The 16,933-nt window shown below is 41.6% G+C and overlaps 1 protein-coding gene across 1 annotated transcript; it reads left to right on the forward strand.

Moving 5' to 3' along the window:
- Positions 1 to 274: 274 nt before the first annotated feature.
- Positions 275 to 14,224, forward strand: inka2 (inka box actin regulator 2). The gene is made up of 2 exons (XM_046383197.1): positions 275 to 687; positions 10,981 to 14,224. The coding sequence occupies exons 1-2, from the start codon at positions 616 to 618 to the stop codon at positions 12,244 to 12,246; spliced, it is 1,338 nt and encodes a 445-aa protein (XP_046239153.1). The 5' UTR covers positions 275 to 615; the 3' UTR covers positions 12,247 to 14,224.
- Positions 14,225 to 16,933: the final 2,709 nt, after the last annotated feature.

Consider the following 16,933-nt stretch of genomic DNA (forward strand, 5'->3'; position numbering starts at 1 on the left):
CTTCAGCCTTAAATCAAACATCTCCAGATATATAGTTTTAGTCTTTCTCTGTTTTATCTCTTATCTTCTCATATCTCCGGGAATTGGTTACAAGCTTCTCTATTCGTCCACAATAAATGACGGAAACCCGTTTAATCCTAGTTTGAATGAGATGTCCTAAAACGCTCACTCATTGGAGGAAACTGGATGGCCAACGTAAGCGCTCCTCTTGAATGGGAAAATAGCAGAGGGAAAAAATAGGCTGAGCAAAAGGCACTCACACACACACACACAAGGCAGGCTGACAGCAGCCAAGCAGCGACTGCTGAGACACACACATACAAACACACGGAGTCTCTTGATGCAGCAACAAGAAAGACCTCTTTATCGGTTGTTGGAGTAAACACATTTTCGTCATCAGGAGCTGTTTTTTTTTTTTTTGTTTGTTTTTTAATCACAGGATTCGCGTCATTACGCGCATTCCTCAACAGGGTTTGCGCATCTCCAGTTGCAAATTGATTTCTGTTCTCCACGAGAGCGCTGCGTTAATTCTTCCTGCCCGAGAGAAAGCTCTCATAGCCATGCTCCAGCAGCGACTGAAGAAGTGTTTCATCTGAAATTCTTGTTTTTCAAAAAATGGAACCGCATCTGTCCAAACCAGAATGCAAAAACATGGACGCGTGTCTGAGACGGCTGAAGCAAGAGCTGGTATGTTCTGTTGTCTGTACAGTAACGCTACTTCTACTTTTACAGTCAGCACTTAAGGATGTTGTTCTACTTAATTAATCTACATTTTGAACGTGTAGCAATGCTAATGTGCACGTTGGTAAACATAAAATTTAATTTCTTCACCAAACCAACATTCAAACCAACATCAGTTGTTTGTTCATATTTTATCTGTCCTGCAGGTCTCTCTCACATTCAACCTTTTAGCCTCAGTTGGGTGCATGTGTATTTTAAAAAGCATTAATGTATGTAGGCTTAAAGCTGTGAGCACACCAGAGGCATGTGCATGTCTTCCTCTTCCTCCTCTCTGTCCACGCATCTGGGACAGATGTTTTAAGCATAATGAGCTTAAAAGAATTTCTCCTGTTCTAAGGTAGACTGAGTCTGAGGATTCCCTGAAGACATAGCTGTAAGATTCACTGTATTTTGACCTGTAGCTACTAAATGTAATCATGTGTTGCAGTAGACCTGAAGCTGATAAGTTGATGGGCAGAATTATTCAGCAACTACTTTGATTGTTGAGTAATCAGTTGATTTACTTTAATTAAGTATTTTCTGCTTTTCACTGTTTTGCATATCACTATAACCTGAGTACAGTTGAGCTTTGGACTGCTGATTGAACGAACATGAGGACATTTGAAAAATCATCTTGAGCTCTTGGACACTGAGACAGACATTTTATAGACAAAATTGTTAAACCAAGAACATAACAATCACATCAATCAATGAAGCGAACAGTTGTTGGTTAGCCTTACAACATACTGCTGTGAGGTCTTGCTTTCAAAGGGGAGTGAGTGAAATTGGCAGTCACAGTGAGTTTCATCACATAAATTAATTTGTCAGCCTGCCTTATTTACTGTGTTTACGTCTCCTCCTCTCTAACAAACAAATCTGTTTGATGGTGGTAAATTTAGAGAGCGATCTCTTCCACCCATCTTTGAAATGTAAAAACGAAATGTGTAAGCTGTGCCCGCACGCCCAAATCATTTGGCAGTGACACACAGTAGACCCATTTTCAAAAGGAGCCTTAACTGGCACAGATTTCATTTGGAATCATCTTCAAAGCAGACACAGATTGCTTTTTCCTTTCTATTCTGCCACTGGCCCACAGAAAGGCCTCTCATGGCTGCGTGTTTTGCAACAGGATCTGCTCTGTGACTCCTTGATTCGCCTCTCCAAATTAGCCTCACGTCCATGAAGTGGCACTTTAGGTTTTAGGGGAGTAGACGCTGATGCCAGGAGGACATGTTGTGTTATAGCTGCCATATCGCAGTTTGGTAACATAATAGAAAAAATGTCATGCCATGCCGGGGATCAAACAGGCATCCCACATGGTCCTGTGTAGTGTTCCCCTGCACAGGACCATGTGGGATGCAATCTGTTGTTCAGATAACAAGAGGCGTCTTTGCCAAGGTTGTCACTTTCCTTTCCACTGTGACGGCTTTTCATCCAGTGCTCAGTGGAGAGTGGTAAACGAGCTCCATCTGCAACACGCAGATCATAAACATCTGACAGCCGACTTACACCTGCCATGACGAGTCCAGTAGTGTCAATATCACTCGTGATTACGCTTCAAAGACTGTGGTGCAGTTTTAAAAGAACCATGCCAGTAGTTTTATATGTTTTAGTTTACTAGTCTTTTGTTTCCATTCATCTCTGTATTGTATGAATATCAGGTAACAGACTGCTGAACCGTGCTGCACTTGTGTAATCCAACACACTCAATATCAAGTCTCTATTAATTTAGTCAAAGTTACATTATTGTGATAATGTAGCTTCACTGAAGATTGACTGCATTACATTACACAATAATGTAACTTAAACAATAACTGATGCAGATTTGTTGTTCAATGTAATGAAGCTAACAAAGAGTTTAAGCAAGTTTCAAGGATTCTGATAATCAGACTGAACTGCCATTTCATTCACAATGGACAGACAGTAATGGCTGTAAAAACATATCCAAAGACCTAAAACTTTACAAAAAACACTAGTGTTTCCCTGTAAATGTTCGCCTAAACACAGTTAAACACTGAGATTTTCTCAGAGGAAAAGCACAGATTTCACTGTCTGTGGAAATGTGAACAGGGCGTTCAAAGCTTCTGTAAAAGTCACGTAAATTATGACTATGAACTCAACCCTCCACAGTAATCACCCTGAAAACCAATGCACTGTCAGCTCTAAAAGAAGAGTGTCATATGAAAGTGTGAAAAAGGTGTGTCAAGGTTCAGGGGGGTCAGTCTGTGTGAGGTGGTGTCAGCTCACACTTGAACAGTCAACCCTTCACCCAACAAAGTCTGGGGCTATTTGTGCTGACTGCTGACCACATCCAACACACCACGGATGCCAAAAATCAAGACAGGAATGTATCATCGTTTGTCAACAGGCTGGTAGCTTCTATTTGTTCCTTTAAAAAGCACTGCAAGGCTCCTTAGAAATCCTGAGGGTATAATGGTACAATGACATGGTACATGGATGACTCATTATTCATACTACAGACAGACAAAGAGTCATGAAAAAACAACATAAGCCCTTCCTGCCAACTTAGAGGCGAAGCTACAAACGCGGACACGTCTTCGAGTCATCATGTGGGGTTCACACCTGCTTAACAACAGCATTTCAGACACTACAGCATCAGTCAAACCTTTTTGATGCCATCACTTTCATATGCATCATACTCCTTTTATCCCCTGAGGCTGAGTTTCAAACACGACTGTCACCTTGGAATTTAACACGAAAACCTGAGCATGAGATCATGAAATCTGAGAAAAACTCACACAAGAGCCAAACTTATAGTGCATTCTGGAAAGTTTGTGCCTCATAATTCTTTGTTACCTTTAAGGTGTGGGATTAGAAAAGTCTACACAACACAAAGAAGTGTAGTCATTTGACTTTAAGCCTCTTTGTTTGGTGCCTCCCTCACAGCTCCTGTTCTCCAACCTGCCCTTCCTTCCCCTCAGCTAAAATTGGCCCAGCTCTTTGGGGCAGCTGTGGTAGGTTTTGCATGGCTGATCATTGTCTTTGAGATGGAGCTACTAACCTTTTACAAAGCCGGTTGATCATTATGGGACCAAGCACATAATCTGCTTTATCATGGTTCACAGTGGAAATCACTGCTAAAGACATTTAGGATTTATTGTTTCGAGAGACAGCTCAGTGGTTAATTATACTGCTGCTGTAACCACACATGGATCTGCTAGTCTAAGATCAGGTTGTGGCTCTCCTCTCCTCTTCTCTCAGTTTTCCTTCAGTTGAAAACAAATATGTGGATTGGGTAATGCTCTCACTGAGATTTTGGTCAGTATTGTGCTCTCCCTCCTTGCTATGCCTTTGGGCATTCAAATTAAATTAGTCTTACATTATTTGTCTGTCCGTGGTCAACATTAATTGGATTTTTGAAATTGTTTTGCTTCAAAAATGAAAGTGTTGTACAGTGCATTAAAATAGAACTAACTAATTTCACATAGTCATTTTATCCGCGGTTAATATAAAAATATATGAAGTGCAAAAGCATTAAAGTCTTGTACTCCTATTTATTCACAGTAAATCACTTAACTCTGTGAGCTTCCAAATACTCAAAATGATCCCCAAACCACTAATCATGAAAGCTTACTGCAATCCCATGCGTTTTCACCAGGAAATGCTTCTCTAGATTTGCTCTGCTTTTGAGGTTAGACTAAGACGGGGGCAGGATCTGGAGTCTGCAAAATTCACGTCACACTTGATGTTTCAACTGTGGGCTGGAGAATTGCACTTTCACTGCCCACACACGAGATGCTGACGTCAACTGCTGCGATATCAAGCATCTATCTAACAATCATTGCATACAGTGAAGATTTTCAAGCAGGAACACAGCAGATTGTGTACCAGACTGTCTCCAAATATCCTCTGCCAAAAGATGAGTATATGGATCCTAATCATCCTGCATCTCCCACAGCAACATTGTTTTTGTGATTTGTGTGTTTTTGCGATCCTAAATGAACTCTAGCAGGAAAGAAGCTATTAAACCACCTCCCATCTCTGAAAAGGCCATCAGGGAATCTTTGCTGGGAGGCAGGTCATGGAAGCAGTGACTGGTTTGGCTTAAATAGATTCTGTTTCAAAGGGAAAGTTTGCCAAACACTCAAAATTTCTACTTACCTCTTACTGATAGCTTTTATTTGCAAAGGTTTAGAGATAGCTGCCTCTGAGATTTCCACTGCTATGACAATGCAATGGAGAGGAATGCAGTGTCCTTTGTGGTACTCATAGCACTACAGATGAAGTTACTTTTTAAAAATACATGAGCATCATCTTTTCCTACATGAAACAACAGCCCATTGTTCTGAATAACCCACAGAACTCAATGTGAGGATTGGGTTAGATTTAGGTAATGATGATGTATAAAGATGCTCAAGTCCAGTATATTCAAGGCATATTGAGGTCATATTGAGGTTAGGCACTGATGTTGGACCCAAAGACCTGGCTCATAATCCCCATTCCAGTTCATCCCAAAGATGTTGGATGGGGTTGAGGTCAGGTTGGTTCCACACCAAACCCCTCCAACCATGTCTTTATGGACTTTGCTTTGGGCACACGGGCACAGTCATGCTGGAATAGAAAAGGGCCTTCACCAAACTGTTGCCACACAGTTGGAAGCATAGCATTGTCCAAAATGTCTTGCTATGCTGAAGCATTAAGATTTCCCTTCACTGGAAGGAAGGGGCTGAGCTTAACTCCTGAAAAACAATCCAATACTACACTTGAATTCAATAATAAAGAGGTGTGTCTAATTACTTTTGTCTATATTGTGTATTTTCACAGACAATAGTCATTTCTCTTGTTGGTACTATAGCGATACATGGAAGATTAACATATAAACACATTTAAGATCGAAATGTGGGCTAAAATGTGGATGTGTGCACTTAATGACCAATTTGTCATGACATCATTGAAGAGCTATTTGTACGTCATATTCTTCTGCTAAAAATTATTCACACATCTACTTCTTCTAAATGTGACCCCGAGGACATTTGGAGCAAACACAGTTACCATGTAACCTTTATCATCAAAGAGGCATTCATTACTGTGTGAACAGTAATTTATTTCTTTCAGTGAAAGCTCCACAGCTTTATTGCCCTCTTGATCATGACCTCGGGGCTGTATACAGCAGTCTGTGGCGTATCCAGCATTCAGCCACAGAGACCCTTTCTGTATCCACCAGACAGAGACCCCATTCCTGTCCTTGACCCACACAGCCCACCATTCATTTTTAATAAGGGGTGGAGGTGGAGGGTGAACTGCTGCTGGCCAGCTCCTTCTAAACAGGAAGACCTTTTGGGTCTGATAACCTTGGCCTCACTGTTTCCTCCCCCTCCAGCCAATAATGAATAAACAACAACACTGACTAGCCTGTATTTCATAGTCAGAAAAGAGCAGCGGTTTGTTTTTGATTTGTAATTTGTGTGTTTATTTCTCACCTAATAATCCTGCGAGTGTATATCAGTGAACACGACATGTAAGCACACATATACGTGCCTTAAAAAACTAAGACACTGGCTTCATTCAAGCAAGGCGTGTCTGGACATGTGTGGATGTATGAGCTCAGTGTGTTTGCACAGTGAATTTATTTTTTCCCTCCATAACTGAAGGAAGCAAAATCAGGCAGCAGACAGCCGAGGAGAAGCATTGATTTATTTATGCTTTGTGGTATTTAATTCACTTGGATGCATATTGAATGGCTCCTTCTTCACAGTAGATGGGCCTTGACGTGAGAATATAAAATAAAGAATCACCAATCAAATTACTTCTTTTTAAAATGGCCCGAACTTTTTAATAAGCTTCGATTCGGCATTAATTCTAAATTGCCAGCTATTGTTCTTAAACTTTGAAGCATTCAGCTCTTAATTGGCAATTATGTCTGGTTGGCTGGCATCACTGCAGCCAAAGAAGAAGTAGTGGGGGGATGAAGGGGAAGAATCTGGACAGCCCGCTTGTTCCTCTTTAATTCATTCATGAGATTTTCACTTGGCTTGCTTTTTTATAGTGATCTTTTCATAGGGAAGCACGCTTGATGGATTAAATGGCTGAAATAGTTTGGAGGCTTTAGCTGAAAAAGAAGATTTAAATAAACTTCATGGGTTAATGATGCCAGTGTTTCTGGGCAGTACAGCAATTCCCTGCAGCCCCAGTTTCATCTCAGTTCTCTTATTAAGTAAGATTAGACCGACATTTTCTTTCTCCATTTTGTCTGAGTAAGACTTCAAGGTGCTGGCATAGGTTCTGTCAGGTCCTCTGTGTATTTGTCCTAACGAGGCCCCTGAGCTGATTCACACATTGTAAAAAGTGAGACATGTCAGGATGAGCAACATCTGTGTTTAAACTATAAACTGCCGTGAGACATTATTGTAAAGTCACTTTTAGCATCCTGAGCAGATGCCAGAATGAAGGTTGAGGAGGCTGACATATTTGGGCCAGAGAGTTCAGCCTTGAAATGGCAGTGGTGGAGTGCCTGGAGTTAGTTGGAATGGTAAAGGTGGAATGATGTGGTTTAATTTACTACTGTTCCTCTGTTTGTTCCCCAAGGCACAATATGAATTATTAATGTTGCCTTAGAATAGAAATGCCAGTAAACAACTCAGAGTGCTTTAAATAACCAGTGGGAACACCTGCATTTTGGGGATAATGGAAAAGTTGCATGCTATGGTTAAAAAAAAAAAAAAAAGTTCTTGGTTAGCATGTGCAAACAGGTGCGACTCTTTTAGACTGTGCATGAGAATGGACTGCTTAGGAGATAATATTTCATAAACAGATTTAATACATTTAAGTGGTCCAGATTTCACCAGCAGCTCAGAGTGTGGTAATCCCATAGCTGATCCCTGCATAAACTTCGCTGAAGCCACATGCCTGCCTCTGAAGATGTAACAACAATACATAACTCTGCACGTCATCTTGTCTTCAGGCTTGTTGACTTTTGATGTGGAGGAAGGTAAACCATAATTATCAGCTCTTTCCCAGCCTCTCCCAAGGCACAGAGAATTACAGCTAATGAAGTCAGCCATATGTGAAGCACAAAGACAAGAGACAACCTGATTGTGCTAATTACACGTACCTTCGCTGCCTAATTTAGCGAGCCAACGGGAAGCTCAGAGGCTTTTGTCCCCACCATGTGCATTAATAGGCTTATTATCTGATCTTAGAGTCTATTCATGCCCCAGTGCACCTACTCAGCCATATGTCAGTGATGAAGTATTTTAACCCAGAGGTTTAATGTTATTGGTACCTGATAAGTGTCAAGGTACACAACATGTGAAATGTCCAATTAGTCACCTGACAGAAAATTAATCAACATCAATTCTGATGAGCAATTAATCAAGGAGATATGCAAAACTTTCTCTGATCTCCTTTTCTCTGTTTTATGGAATTGTAAGAAGAATATCTTTGGCTTTTCGATTGCTGATCAGATAACAGAAAATCTGTGATGGAGTTTGCAGTTTTCTTTTTAAATTAAATAAGTAACTGAGACAGTAACCAGGAGAATAATTATCCATCCATCCATTTTCTATACCGCTTATGCGTCAGGGTCGCGGGGGAGCTGGAGCCTATCCCAGCTGACTACAGGCGAGAGGCGGGGTTCACCCTGGACTGGTCGCCAGTCAATCGCAGGGCCAACACACAAAGACACACAACCACACACTCTCACACTCACACCTAGGGGCAATGTAGAGTAGCCAATTAACCTAATGTGCATGTTTTTGGGATTGTGGGAGAAAACCCACACAGGCACAGGGAGAACATGCAAACTCCACATAGAAGGGCCCAGACTGGGATTTGAACCTGGAACCCTCTTGCTATGAGGCGACAGTGCTAACCACTGCACCACCATGCCGCCCGGGAAAAATTTTAATTTATAAAATTAATTATCAATAGTGGCACTACTATAAGAGAGTCTCACTGTGCTAAACGGTTTCGGAAAGTCAAACATCATTCATTCATTTTAGAACAGGACTAAGAGTCTACAGCCATACTAGCAGCTCTGTGAGGTTGAGCAAGTATTTGGTCATAAATTAAAATGCTGGACAAATTAGACTTTTTACATGATGATTGCACTAGATGAAAACTGTATCACCAAGGTAGAATTGATCCTCTTGGGAATTTGAATGTATGTATGAAAAGTAGAGAAGATATTGTATCAAAAACACAAATGTCAAGTTACAAAGGAGCTAAAGGAAAAGTCGGGGGACCACCAAAGTCAGTAAGCTTCATCCTCTGGAAATCATGGATATCTGTAGTTGTTGATATATTCCGGTCTGGACCAGAGTGGTGGATCACCATCACTCAAACCTAAATGTCAACATTTCAATCCATTTTAATATAAGTTAAATGTAGCAGGGGATAACAAACATAAGGTAGATGGATATTGTTGGATATGTGCATGTCATTGCCATTATTACTGCTGGAATCTTATTTTTTAATCTAATCTGAGAATTTATTTCTGACATTTGTCTGTTTTCCCCAGACAGCACATCAACATTTCCTGCTCTCACAGTGCTTAGGTTGCTTTATTTATGCAGCTGTACTGTCAGTTGTTCTATACAGCTACTTTTCCCACCCAGGGTTCAACACAATCACTGCTCCCTCAAGATTAAATATCACAGCCTGGTGTTACACCTACTAGTCCCCCCACCCCCCGATCTATAATCCCCTTCCTGTGTTCTTATGGTGTCATCCATAATTAAATCCATCAACAGTTTTCTCTTCAGTATCTAAACATATGGCGAGGGTTGTCGTGCCCCCCCTCCATCCGTACTCATCCGGATGACTCTCACCACCCCTCCTATTTACTGTCTCCTCTCTAACTCCTCTCATTGTCAGTCCGTTTCTGCCTGAGTGACCCCCCGTTGTATGGGTTATAGTCTAGACGTACAGCGCTGATTGGCTGTCACGCTCAGCGGTGTCCCCCCCCCATTGGAGAAAGATACATATAGGGTTGTCATACTGATCCCTTTGAAAGGTGAGAGACAGTGACAGGCTGGCAGAGGTGCAGGCGCACAACAACAGAGACACAGACGGGGATAGCTATACCTGCTGCTTTGTGATGGCCGTTTGTAGATGGTAAGGTGTGTGTTCAGATTTCCAAACATGCATAATATTTGATCATTTTAGTCCTGCAAGTTTTTAATTTTCAGGGATATTTAATTTTAAAGTACTGAAAGCAGAGGCCTGTTTTATGTGCAATAAATTGATATTATGTTAAAATGACAGTTATCTATGTTGCTGTTTAACCAACAGATCCTGACAGACAGCATGCTTTATAAGGGAGTGTTGATCAGTTTTATCTGCTCTAGAGGAGGTGTGTTTTAGAGTTTCCAAAATTTTTACATGCTGACACTCTGGCACGTTTTTCCAAAATTCCTTGAATGCTTTCTTCCATCTTCTCACAGACATTTTTTTTTTTTTCAAAAAGAAAAAGAGGGTTCTCTGCCGGTTTACTCATCAATCACTTGCTACCTTTGACAATGTGACCACATTCTCAGAGAAAGATAAACCTGTTGTTATGATTCAAAGTCTGTGTCAAGGTGTGAATGATTCAGGCATACAAGTCAAGACACAGGTCACAATGCTGCCTCCGGGCTTTCTGTCTGCCTTCAACAGAAGACGGTTAGTCCAGGTCACATGATACAGGCTCTTAAACAGATGAGAGCAGAAAGAGAGAGGAGGAGGAGGAGGAGGGGGAGGAGGAGGAGGATAAAAGCTGAGTGTATGATTACTGCTGTGCAGAGGGAAATAAGAGTGAAGACAAAGAGATTTGAGGAGAGAGCAAATATGGAATAAAATAAAAAAAACAATAGAAAGAGTAGAAGAGAAAGAAATGGCAAGCCAGTCTATTTTACAGCTGTCATGGGTTGGATCCTGTCTCGTACGCAGACCATATGGGACCCGGGCCTGTCATCCAAAACTAGGTCACATGACCCATAATTAAACAAGGTGCACAGCCTGAGACAAACAAGAGGAGAGTCTAACTGACACAAAATGCAAGAGCATGTCTGTATCATTTTTGTTCATTGATACATGTATTTAATGCATTTGATACTGCCAGTTGATTGTGTGAACTTGGTTTGGTGCTGGTGTTGACATAAATGTTGAACAGAAGGGTGGATAGCGAGGAAATCAGTTTTTGATGAATGAGATGTGTCCTGCAGAAGGATGTAGAGTCAAATGACTAAATTGATGATAAGCTGAACTGGACATTTTAGACTTTTGATCTCCTTATCATTTTTTGTTGCTCTCTCCCCGCAGGTGTCTATGAAAGAAGCCGGAGATGGCCTCCATGCTCAGATGAATTCAATGATGGGTGCCCTTCAGGAACTCAAGCTCCTTCAGGTTCAGACAGCGCTAGAAAACCTTGACATTTCGGGACGGCCCATTAACAGAGGACCCCCACATCCTACTCCACCAGCTTCTCTTGAAACACCAGGTACAGGAGCTTCAACATCAGGCAAGGATCACGGGTCCTGCTTTCATCAAACCATGTCCGAAGAACCCAGTGAGAGTCCGATGCCAAGTCCACGGCCATCTTTGGAGAGCAGGAATACCTTTGGCCGAGATGACAGGAGCACATCTCTAAACAGAAGCAGCTTGGGAACCTCATCTTCCTCAGCATCCAGCCTTGACAGTGAGAACGAGAGAGGTGAAAGAAATGCAAGAAGGGGACAAAGTGAACATGACCTTGAGTCTGTACCCAGGAGGTGGTCAGGATACACAGCCCCGCAGGTGGATTTCTATGGACCAATGGTGGGAAACCCTCCACCGGAGCCCTACAGTCATCCACAGGCTCCCCAGCGTACTCAGGTAGTGGACCTTCCTGGAATCCTGTACAGCCTCTCCAGAGAGGGCCCTTCATTGGACAGTGATTATTCCCAAGACAGCACAGACGATGGCAGCGACTGGACTTCTTCACTCATGAGCCGCAGCCGCAACCGTCAGCCATTGGTGCTGGGAGACAATGTCTTTGCCGACCTTGTGGGCAACTGGCTGGACCTGCCTGAGGTGGACAGGGAAGATGGGGAGGAGGAGGAGGAAAGAAGGAAAAGGAGAGAGGAGAGGATACTGGATGGAGGGGCGAACAGACCAGACACCCCAGCTCACCCTCTACGTCTCAGTCGCTCACAGGAGATCTGCAGGAAGTTATCGTTAACCACAAACATCTTCAAGAAGTTCTTGCGCAGCGTCAGGCCTGACAGGGACAAGCTGCTCAAAGAAAGACCTGGCTGGATGGCTCCCGAGCTGCCGGAGGGTGACCTCTTCAAAAGGCCGAAGAAACTGGTTCCTAAAAGTTCGAAAGGCAGCTTCTACTTGCCCTTCTGGGCAAACGGACAGCAGAGCAAAGGTAGGCCATGTCTGCATCTATCTGAGGCAGAGCGGAACTACCTACACCACCAACACAACTTCCCCCAGGTCCACCAGCCGCCATTTGCTGGGATTTATTTAGACAGGAGACAACCAGAGACTGGTCTGGAGAAAATGCAGCCCTTGTTTGACTACAACACAGCTGTGTGGGTTTGACTGTGAGGCCAACAGACTGCCAGTGATGCCAGACTGAGTGAGTGACAGGTGCTGGGGGGTTTTGGCTGAGCGGGAGGGGAATGAATGAATGACTGAGAAAGTGGCTTGGATACAGTTATCTTCCAAAAATGAACCGATGGAACTTTACACCCATAACGAGATTATCAGGGCAACATTTTGTCTGACAATCCGAAAACCTAAACCTCGTTTGCAGCACGTATCTGAGTGTGCGAGTCTGTGCTGGAGAGTGTCTGAGAAAGAGTAACAGAGAAAAAATATGCTGCAAGTTTTTTATAATTCTTTTCTTGTGTGTGTGTGCATGTATGAGTGGGTTGTCTGGATGTCTTAACAAACAGTATGTTGACATCGTTCTCAGAATGTTACCATCATCACAGATCTTTATAAAAACATCCAGACTTTTTCACTTTGACATTTTCGTATACTGTACATCTCACTCCTTTGCATCTACGGTTAGAAACACCAAATGTTATATTGCATGGTTACAGTTTTATAATTGATGCTACCAAACAGCTGTTACTGAACGCACTGCCCGTCATAAACTCCTTTTTGTTTCCAACAGGCCTTTACGCCTTGGAAACTCAGGTTTAACTGAACCCATCAGTCTCATTCACCTTGCTCAGGGAATGAATGTTACACAGGAGTAAACTTTGAGACACTGCATTTAAATGGGTTTCAGCTACAGTTTAGGAAAATCTTGCCTCATCTTTGCCTAGAAAGTCATAACAGCAATACAGTGCATGAATAGTTCAAAGATTGCACATTAAACTTGGAGATCTTTCCATCATAATTAGCAGTGTTGGGTTTGCTGTCATGTTAGAAATACTTATTTTTCTTCTTTGATGTGTCAGTGCAGCACATGTTGAGTTAACTGTCCGTCATACTGGGGTGCCATGCAGAGTGAGGCGGGGGTGAAGATGGCACAGCAGTACTAACTGACTGACTGCCATCTGGTACTCTGTTATCAGAAAACTTTATTTATTTTATCTACAGGCTCAAAAAAGATGCAAAACTGTTGGACTGTTTTAATCCCAAAACTTTGTGGATTAACTGAATTATGATGATGGTGTTACATTTTGTATAAACACACACACACAGAGGTGAATACATTACAGGGCTGTAACATGGATAAGACAGTTGAGAGTAGAGGGTTGAATCAAGTTAAATGTACAGCATATTGTACATATTTGTCATCAACTGAACAGCAGCAATAACGAACATTAATTAAAATGTCCCATCGCATGACCTTCATTATTCCACACACATAAATATGTCAGAGTAATAATCCAGTTCTGAATTATGATATGTAAACAGCAGCACCACGCTTGTATTTAAACAACAGACTGGTGAGTTAATCTTTGACCTACAGTATCTATTCTCTTGTATCATAATAAACTGTTTCAGTGTTTTCATCTCAAGCAGCATCATAACAGTTAAAAAGCTTTCTTCACAAATTCACAGGAGTCCCTCAGGATTACAGACAATACTGCCCGTTATGGCTTGTTTTTATAGAAAAACCACTGTTATGCAAGGACAATCTGCTACTCTAACATATTACTATAGAAGAAAACAGTTAATTTCTTTCCGTTTTAAAAGGGATCCCAGACCAATCAACTTAGCCAGCAAGGATTAGGCCTTAGGTCTTTTGGATGTCTTGGTCAGTCGATCCATATGGTGTTCTCTCAGTATTCAGGTCAGTACATACTGCAAATGCAAAAGGGTCCAACACACGGTCACACAGAGCTTCTGCCATGAAGCACAGTCCGAGATATTATATCACACAGTATGTTGATGTAAATGTAACATTTATTTCCTCCTATTTACAGCTGTCCAAGTGTAATTTTCAGCACTGTTGTTGATATTTTTCATAAGGGTTCTGCGAACCTTCTGTAGTGATTCTGTGTCATGTGCACTGTGAAACTGTCACTGACTCTTTGTAAATTAAACCTGTTTTCAGACAGAATTGCCACTTGTGTCTTGATTTTGGTTTTGTGCATCAAATGGTGAACCTGTTCTCTTTGTTGGTATGTGAAACCGTTGTTAGTTGTTCTAGTGTGGAGCTGAAACCAGTGAACATTAGACAATCAACATCCTGATAAACATGGCTGAAATCAATACAACAGCGTTAATAAATCATTCACTTTCACAGCACTTCTATTACACTGCTAGAGTATCACCCAGCCCTACTATACCAGCAAAAATTTTCATAATTGTTAAATGACGGTTTAAGGGACTATCTTGAGAAATACACTCATTCATTGTCTTCCCAAGAGTTATATTAGCCTGTTAGCTCAGAATGAAGAAATGGAAGAAAGTGAACAGATATATCCTCAGAATACTGAACTACTCCTTGAAAGGCTTTTGGCACAGGATACTTTAGCATGACATTTACAATCAAAGTGGTTGTGGGGTCAGGCTTCGTTATACTAACATTCCTCTTAAGAAGTCTTAAAGTACACCTTGGAAATAACAGTTGTATTAAGACACTGTCCCTGAGCTTTTGATTGTATCACATGAGCTTTGTCAGCAGATGATGTCTGCCAACACATGATCACCATATTTACTCTTATGTAATAAGAATCTAGCACACTAAAGTAAGACATTTCCCAAGAAATAAAGACAAATATCCAATCCTAGCAACCAGTCTTTGTTTTTCCTCTGTAGCCCTCAATTTGGTTTGTTCCTGTTCTGCTCTGCAGCTTCACTCCAGCAAAGTGCTGCTGCATGACTAACAAGTTCATTGAGGGCAAAGCCAGCAAGTCACTCACTGCCTGCGCAGCAACTGTGCACTAAACTGATTCTAAATCTGTACATCAGTGTCCATCAGTCCATCACTGTCTTCAATAAATAAACAAAAGCAACACGAACTCTGCAGTCCTGCGGTGACTCTCAATTCCTTGCTTTTTACAAGATACACATTAGACCACAGTTCATCTTTCTGTCCCCAAGCACTTTGTTGAGGAAAAGCAAGTAATACCTACTGCATAGATCATGGGGTGAAACATATCTGCTCCATAGTGTAGAAATAGCTCCTTACCATGATATTCTTTGGAGCTGAAGCAACTGATTATTTATTGATTACAACTATTTTTTTAAGAAATTAATCCATCCATCCATTTTCTTCACCACTTATCTGTCAGGGTCATGGAGGGGCTGGAGCCTGTCCCAGCTGATTAGACAGACAACTACACACTCACACCTGGGTGACAATGTAGAGTAGCCAATTAACATAATGTGCATGTTTTTTGTATTATGAGAGTAAGCCGGAGTACCCAAAGAAAACCTGCAAACTCCACACAGAAGGGCCCAAACTGGGATTCAAACCTGGAACCGTCTTGCTATGAGGCGACAGTGCTAACCACTGCACCACCGTGCCACCTGTCATTGATTCAAGCAAACATGCCAGAGGTTGATAGGTTCAAGCTTCTTCAAACTGAACAACTAAAACAACTAGAGTGAAGACACTATCATGGAAAGGCATTTTTTAAAATGTTCTGACATTTTTTAGACAAAATGATCAGAATCAATGAATCAAGATGATTAAATAAATTATATAATTATATAAATTATAAAAGATTAAATAATTAATATAATCATTATTGGCAGCCTTAGTTTCTATTTTTCTATTCCATATTATTGCATTGTGTATAATTATCATTATCATTTGTAATGCATTACAAGCAGACTTTTCTACACCCTTAAATTAGGAATAAACTATACTGAATAAACTATAATGAAAGTACATTATTACCATAGACTGACATTCACTATCAGCCAAATAATAAATTAGTTTATTAACAGAAAACTAATACGTCTGATAATTAACTATTTGTATTAGAATAAAGAATATTTAAAATAATCGTTAGCTGCAGCTCAGATTCAGTAATTAAAAGCCATAATTTGCTTCTTGTGTTAATGTGACATGTGTAAAAGTGAAGTCGAACAGTATCTTACTATCATTTATCTGTGGCCAAATGTGCTTTGATCAATATTTTCTCAGCTTTAACATCATCTCACAGTGACACATGATAACTTTACATAAGAACAGGTCAGTGAGCATTCGACATTAAAAAATACACCAGAGTTCATTTGGGCTAAGAATAAGGCGTGTGTGTGTGAGCACGTGTGTGTGTGTGTGTGTGAGCAACAACAGCTGCAACTGTAGTCCCTTCTCCTCTGGCTCAGTTTCCCCTGGGATCCACGCAGTGGACGCTGACTGTCTGACCACCACCACCACCATCTCCTCCCTCCCCTTCCTCCTTCCCTCCTCCCTCCTGCCCTCCCCTCCCCTGCTCCATGGTCCCAGCTAGTCAGCTGTCACTCTCTCACAGCCTCACAACCCTGCTCCCACCCCAAATCTGGGGCACGCAACGCCTGAGTGCAGCACAGTTGTACAACTTTACAAGTCGGAGAGTCTGCAGAGCTCAGAGTCACACGAGGACTGAACACAAAGCCTGTTCAGGCAATAAGCACAGGCTTATTGCCTGAACATCATAATGAGATGCATGTGATGACATATAAAAAAGGGGGGGGGGGGGGGGGGGGGGGGCGGGGGAGTCATCATCAGTGTGGAGAGGTGAATAGGGAATGCAGCTTATGAGCATACATTCATGTGTTTGCATGTATGTTTCTGTGACCCCTCTAGTGTAGGCTAATATACTGAAGCGCA

This window comes from Scatophagus argus, chromosome 3, assembly GCF_020382885.2.
Source record: "Scatophagus argus isolate fScaArg1 chromosome 3, fScaArg1.pri, whole genome shotgun sequence".
Taxonomy (NCBI): domain Eukaryota; kingdom Metazoa; phylum Chordata; class Actinopteri; family Scatophagidae; genus Scatophagus; species Scatophagus argus.